This window comes from Phallusia mammillata, chromosome 7, assembly GCF_965637545.1.
Source record: "Phallusia mammillata chromosome 7, kaPhaMamm4.hap1.1, whole genome shotgun sequence".
In the NCBI taxonomy this organism is placed as follows: domain Eukaryota; kingdom Metazoa; phylum Chordata; class Ascidiacea; order Phlebobranchia; family Ascidiidae; genus Phallusia; species Phallusia mammillata.
Window position 1 is genome coordinate 18,683,393 of NC_137258.1, and position 7,767 is coordinate 18,691,159.

Consider the following 7,767-nt stretch of genomic DNA (forward strand, 5'->3'; position numbering starts at 1 on the left):
CTACCGAGGGGGCGATGGTGACAATTTTCGAAATTGGGGAGCGATTTGACTTCAAAAGGGGGCGATTTTAACATTACTGATGGTATAAATATGTACAAGAACTGTGAGACTCTGCTAACTTTAATTTACAAGCAGATATAATTCGTCTTGCAAACAAACACTGGGGACAAGGGACGCATCAGCATAAACATGCTGCTATTTGAATACATTGTGTTTTCGGGCGTTTGTTTGTACTATTTGTGATCTCGAAAGCAAGGTTGTGCATTTAATTAGCCACAGGGGACAGGCTATGTATGGTGAAGGGCCATACTTTTTAAATACAACGGTTATAAGCTTTACCTCAAACTTGTTTCGCTTTCAATCTTCCTATAGGCCTACAATCACTTCCCAAATTGCGAAGTATTTGCATCATTTAGGATTCTCCTCTACCGAGTAGTGCCCCTTGTCAATGGCAAATTTTTCTCAGATGCGTTAAAAGATGTGAAATGAACCTTGCGTGTTGTACTAGCAATTAAATTAGGTTTTAACTGCTAATTGAAGAATTCGTGTTTCTAGGTGAATATAACCGCCCACATCTGCTTAAAACCTTTTTATATAAATAACAGTCTCATAGGGGGGCGGTTTTGAGCCAGTGCCTTGGAAAGGGTCAAAGAATCTTGCAGCGACAAGTGGTCGAAAAGTTATTTAACATAACGGGAATGATAGTAAGTCCCTAATTTATAAGCTAGGCGAGCTGTAGTTTCCTTGGTTTGTAAGTTAGTTTTGCACACGATGTATTTTGCTTTTTATGTGGCGTTGAACTTTACTGGAAAATATTGAAATGTCCGTTTCCGTTGGCCTGCAATGCCCTGCACAACCTCAACAGATCTTCTGTATCGTGCTCCCAATAGTGTTTTTTTTTTCAACTAGTATATTTTACCCACGACAATCGTAACCACTAAAATTTACAGAAGCAAACACATAATAATAAAAAAACGGCATATCTTCAATTAAGCCAATGGATGAGAATAAGTACTGTTAACTTTATTTCCCAATTAAATTTATTTATTTGGTTTATTTATGCATGACTGATTTCAATGCTTGAGTGATTTTGTACATGTGGCAACTTGTTTGACCTCACCCTCAGCATGTTTAGTTTAGTAGTTCTTGTGTTGACTTGTGTGAGCAGCTTATGTGAAATACTTGTGTATGTTTCATATTTATGTTTTTTAATAACTTGTTTATGATTCTATTTGAATAAGATAATAAAATAACTTAGCATTGGTAGCAAGAGGATGTCTAAAAAGGTGCCTCCCAAGTTTTGTGATGGCACTCCTTATTCATTTTGGAAGAATAAGGTGGAAATGTGGCAATTGGTCACGCCAGTTCCCAAAAAAGAACAGGCAATTGTTGTTGTACTAGAAGCATTTGAGGGTAATACGAAAGCAGAGAGAGCTGTTTCAGAATTAAGTACTGAACATTTGCACCATGACAATGGAATGCTGCGTTTGTTTGCCCATATGGATACTGCTTTTAAAACCGAAAAAGTTGATGAGGCATATACTGCCTATACAAACTTCACCCAATTTTCAAAACAAGAACTTATGTCAATGAATGACTACGTTTTGGAGTTCGAACATTTAAATCATAAGCTTGCACTTCATGATATGAAGTTGCCTAATACAATATTAGCTTTTAGGCTACTAGATGGGGCAAATCTTGGCCCAAATGAGCGGCAGCTGGCCTTAACAGTTGCAAGCGACTTGAAATATGAGACAATGAAATCTGCTCTAAAAAGAATTTTTCAAAGTCCTAAGCCTTTGAACAATGTTCAGGAAGAATCATATGTTGGAAGTTCTAGGTATGCGAAGAAAAGAATAAACAAGGGAAGCTTTAAACAAAACCCTCCAGATAAAACTGGTCGACCTACAAGATGTAGGATTTGTGAATCTACCATGCATTGGGCACCTGAGTGTCCACACAGGAACAATGCACGTTGTGTAGGAGAAGTAGCAGAAGCTGTTACTGCAGATGTGGATCAATGTGAAGAGGTTGAATTAACCTTGGCTACTAACCTGTCTTCCAATGAAATTTTTGTAATTGAATCTTCACATTCTGCGATATTGGACACAGCTTGTACCAGAACTGTGTGTGGAGAAACATGGTTTAACTCCTACTGTAGCAATCTTGCAGCTAATTTGAAAGGAAAAGTGAAAGTTTGTAAAAAGCGATCAGTATTCAAGTTCGGAGATGGAGAAAAGGTGATTTCATCAAAAGAGGCTGTTATTCCTGCTTTCATTGCTGGTAAAAAGCTATCTATTAAAGTGTGTATTGTGGCATCACAGATTCCACTTTTGTTGAGCAAGGCATCATTAAAAAAGGCATCAACACAGCTTGACTTGTCACAGGACAAAGTTAAGATGTTTGGGAAGCCTGTCAAAGTTCATTTGACCAGTAGCGGTCAATATTGCATAGAAATATTACCACGGTGTAATAATGTCAATTTAAGTGATGATGTGCTATTGTCTGACACTTTATCTCAAGATGAAGTTGTAAAAGCCTTGAAGAAATTACATGTGCAGTTTGGTCATGCTTCGGAGGAAAATTTGTTAAAGCTGTTAAAAAATGCTAATGCATGGAAAAAGGATTATGCCACTGTAATTAGTGATGTGGTCCAAAGTTGTGAAGTATGTGCCATACATAAACGTCCTGTTGCGAGACCTGTTGTTTCGCTTCCATGGGCAAGTGATGTGAATGAAACCGTGGCAATGGATTTACACGAAATTGAACCAGGCTTATGGTATTATCATATGATAGATTTGTTTTCAAGATTCAGTTGTGCTGTTATAATTAAAAGCAAGTCTTCTTCAGTGATTGTAAAAAACTTTTTAAAATACTGGATTAGCATTTTTGGTGCACCAAAGCATGTCTTAAGTGATAATGGAAGAGAATTTGATAATCAAGAATTTAGGGACATGTGTGCAAAATTTGGAATTTCAGTGAAAACTACTCCTGCCTACTCTCCATGGAGTAATGGTGTCTGTGAAAGACACAATATGATACTAACAAATATTCTGCAAAAAGTAAAAATGGAATCAGCATGTGATTGGGACACATGTTTGGCCTGGTCATTATCTGCTAAAAACTCCATGATTAACAATAATGGATTTAGTCCTAACCAAATTGTGTTTGGAAGAAATCCGCACCTTCCTTCCATTTTAACAGACAGTCTTTCAGCACTAGAGGATGGCTATGGAACAGTGGAATCACACATGGCGGCATTACATACAGCAAGAAAAGCATTTGTAACCTCTCAAACCTCAGAAAAAATTAGACGTGCATTGCGTAAACAAACACGTCAAACGGGACAGATTTTCAACATTGGTGATCAAGTGTATTACAAACGTGACGATCAAGCAAAATGGAGGGGCCCGGGCAAAGTGTTGGGTCAAGATGGGGCTGTCGTGTTCATCAGGCATGGTGGGCAGTTTATTAAAGCTCATGTTTGTCGTGTGCAAGCAACACATAACACGCCAGTGAATCATCAATCTGATATACAACATGAACCCACAATCTCCAGTCCGTCTTCTAATTGCATACATGGCGACAACGAAGATTCAAGTGATGATGAAGTATCTAATCTACCACAGGCTCATACTTCAGAATCAACTGGATTGTTAGTTAAAGGAAAAAATGTTCTGCACAAAACAGTTCAGTTTTTAAATGATAAAGGCACATGTTGCACTGCCAAAGTGTTGAGTAGAGCTGGTAAGGCAACTGGAAAGTTTAAAAATTCATTTAACGTGGAATATGTCACTCCTGATGACCTTAAAGGCAAAATGGCATGGGTTAATTTTGATAATGTAGAGGACTTGTGTGTTTTGCCAGAAAATGTTGATATTATTGATGAAGTTTACCATACAGATGTTTCTTTTCAAGTTGCAAAGGAAGAAGAACTAAAAAGCTGGAAGAGAAATGGTGTGTATAAAACTGTACCTTACAAAAATCAAAAGTGTATCTCTGTACGCTGGGTTTGCACTACCAAAGAACATGAACAAGGAGTAAAAGCAAAGGCTAGACTTGTTGCCAGGGGATTCGAGGAGACTGATCGAGACACTTTAGATAGAGAATCACCAACTTGTTCAAAAGATGGGCTAAGAGTTCTTCTGAGCATTGCCAAACAACAGAAATGGGAACTGAAGTCGATTGATATCAAAACAGCTTTTTTACAAGGTGAAACTTTGGACAGAAATATTTATGTCAAGCCTCCAAGAGAAGCAAATTGTTCTAAGGATGTCATCTGGAAGCTTGAAAAGTGTGTTTATGGTTTAGTAGATGCATCAAAATCTTGGTACAGAAGAGTTAAACAATTTATGCTTGATCATGGTGCTAAAATCAGTATACTTGACAGAGCAATATTTTATTGGCATGATGGTAATGTACTTCATGGATACATTTCTGTTTATGTGGATGATTTCTTATGGGCTGGTTCCAATGATTTTGAGCACACTATAGTCAAAGAAATAAGAAGAACATTTTGTGTTGGCAAAGAACAGCAAAAGTATTTCAAGTATATAGGTCTTGAAGTAGATCAGAGTCAAGACAGTGTTTCTGTAAGTCAATCCGGCTATGTTAAAAATTTGCAGGAAATTGCAATCCCTCTGTTCCGTAAGAAACATCCTGATGATGAACTAACACCAGAGGAAAAAGAAACTTTGCGATCTAAGATTGGACAACTACTTTGGATTGCAACTCAAACCAGACCAGATCTCAGTTTTGATGTTTGTGTTGCAGCAACTCATTACAAAAGTGCTGTTGTTGGAGATTTAATTGCTTGCAATAAAATTATTCGAAAGGCTCAGTCGGATCATGTTACTTTAAAATATTCAAACCTTGGTGACAATTCTAAACTAAAAGTGGTTGTGTATACTGATGCGGCCTTTGCAAATCTGTTAGATGGAGGTAGTCAAGGTGCCTATTTGGTGTTTCTTATGGGACAGAAAGGACAGTGCAATCTTTTAAGTTGGCAATCAAAAAGAATTCGAAGAGTTGTAAGAAGCACTCTAGCTGCTGAAACATTAGCCATGTCTGATGGTCTTGAAACGGCTTTCTTTCTGACCACTTTATGGAATGAAGTCTTGTTTGGTAGTCACAAACTGCCAGGATTACCTATTGAAGCTTTTACAGATAGCTGTTCATTATGTGCTGCTTTGCACTCCTGCAAAAGTGTGTCAGATAAAAGGCTCCGGGTAGATATTGGATCTGTTAAGGAAATGATGGAACAACACAATGTTATCGTATCATGGGTGTCTTCAGAAAAACAACTGGCAGATTGCTTGACAAAGAAAACTGCATCTTCGTTAGCTTTGTCAGTAGTTTTGGATGATGGACAAATAAAAAAAGAAAAATAACATAATGAGTTTGTTAACTTTATTTCCCAATTAAATTTATTTATTTGGTTTATTTATGCATGACTGATTTCAATGCTTGAGTGATTTTGTACATGTGGCAACTTGTTTGACCTCACCCTCAGCATGTTTAGTTTAGTAGTTCTTGTGTTGACTTGTGTGAGCAGCTTATGTGAAATACTTGTGTATGTTTCATATTTATGTTTTTTAATAACTTGTTTATGATTCTATTTGAATAAGATAATAAAATAACTTAGCAAGTACAACAAGTGGACAGTTATACAAAAGCTTTGGATTTATAATTTGTTTGGATTCTGAAACGTACAATACGGTGGCGGTTGAAGTCATGCATTTGATAAGTTTCAAAAACCGGAATGTATGTGCCACGAAAAGCGGCTATTAAAGACAAAACAACTGTCCGAACGACAAGCGTATCTAATACTAAAAAAACTGCATCAAACAATCGGAAAATGCAAACACTATTTATAGTTACATAATTTCTATGGGTCCTAAACATACTTAACTGTTTGCACAGTTTGCGTGGTTTGTACAGCTTGTACCTGACCACTAACTGTCTGCACATTTGTTACTCCAACTTTTTCTCCGCTAAAGTACGAGATTACTCGAGTGTGTGGAGCAGCTGTAGTCTGCTTTTGTTCGTCGTTTTTAGTAGTGCAGTAGACGATCAACAGATAGATCAAGTAGAATGGAAGAATTACGAGCACGAGTGCGATTATAATCAGATAACCCGTAAGTTTCACAAGCAGGCAATGCAATCGCCACAATCTGCAAAAAAAACATGCACTTTAACAAAATTTAGGTAGACTGGACATTTGACAGAACTATATATTGTTATTGTCAGCGAAGTAATGCGTTAGAACGCTATGTTTGACTTGACATGACTTACATCACTGATAATTATTAATCAGCATTTTTTTACTCCATTGCTTAAAATCTATAAACAATAGTCGTTTCGATAAAAACTGTTTGTACTGCTAAAAATCACGAATATAATCCAAAATCATTTACAAAAATCACAAAAGTCCAAAGATAGTGTTGGGATTCAGCCAGTTCGCTCCGGTTCTATAGAAACGTCTCACAAAATTTTATGAGATCAGCGAACCGGTTAGCATTACTGGTTACTGTCAATGGACTTTTTGTAATAGAACCGACTGAAAAATATGACTTTTGTAATAGAACCGGCTGACAAAAAATTTGAACCCCACCACCGCCCTAAGATAGCCTACTATAGTTTTTACCCCGTATGTCTTATCGAAGTGGCGAGAATAGGCATTGGAATATAGCAACGTTGATTACTGGTTTTAAAGGACTTCAAGCCGAAACAGTGCAATACTTTTCAAACAATTTGTGGAAGTTCAGGTCGCGTTGGTCACGAATTTTTCGGTTAGAAAAGTCAAAAGATTCTCTTGCCGCATCAAGTGATCGAAAAGTTATTTAACATAACGTGAATGATAGAAAGTGCCTAAAACTTTTTACATATAAGCTAGGCGAGCTGTAGCTTCCTTGGTTTGTCAGTATGTTGTGCACACGACGTTTTTTGCAACTTTTGTTGCGTTGAATTTTATTGGAAAACATTATAATGTCCGTCAAGCCAAAAAATACGAATTTAACGCCACACTAAAAAAAACTGTTTTCGAAATTACTTATTTACCAAGTGTGCACATGACGTGTAGTTATCGACTTACTCTTTTGGCAGATTTTACCGATTCAGTCTGTATTAGGTTTTAGTGGAATGTAATTTAATTTCGGTTTTATTCAAATTCCTGTGAGATTGTGCAAACATAGCCTTGGCGTTGCCACTTTTGTGTTTACCTTCATCGTCGTCTTTGTAGTAGTATTTTGTAGTACTATAGTACGGCATTGTAATCTTGCTATTTCGTATTCTTTTGTTGAAGAGTTGTTGCAAAATGTAAACTTGGCTGCACAGCTAGCCCTATTGTGATCTTCTCTAAGAGAGATTAGAGTTATGTTACAATAAATTGCAATTAATAATTTGTAATGTTAAACCAAGACGAAAATAAATGTGAAACGTAAAATTATACAAACTGATTCGAAACCTGTACATTTGCCATTCTTTATTTATCTAGATATTACATCTCATTGAAACATGATGTACATAAACCGCAGAATTTGTTGCTTTTCGTAATTCATGCAAACAACTGCCTACGTGATTATGAATGTCTGTTGTTTACATTGTATTAGCTGTTTATTGGATTGTATTTTATATATTTCTGCTTCCTATGATGTTGAAAAATGTACCTTGTATCGGCTAAAACTTGATTCTTGAATTGTTCAATCTGCACCTTCTGATCTAGACCTCTGCTCTTCTTAGCCCTTACTGCACACACACTAAGTGACT

At 36.7% G+C, this 7,767-nt stretch overlaps 1 protein-coding gene across 1 annotated transcript; it reads left to right on the plus strand.

Moving 5' to 3' along the window:
* The first annotated feature begins 995 nt into the window (after window positions 1-995).
* LOC145238871 (uncharacterized) lies at window positions 996-5,525 on the plus strand. The gene has a single exon (XM_080102145.1). It carries the CDS (start codon window positions 1,275-1,277, stop codon window positions 5,388-5,390), a length of 4,116 nt encoding a protein of 1,371 aa, XP_079958271.1. The 5' UTR covers window positions 996-1,274; the 3' UTR covers window positions 5,391-5,525.
* Window positions 5,526-7,767: the final 2,242 nt, after the last annotated feature.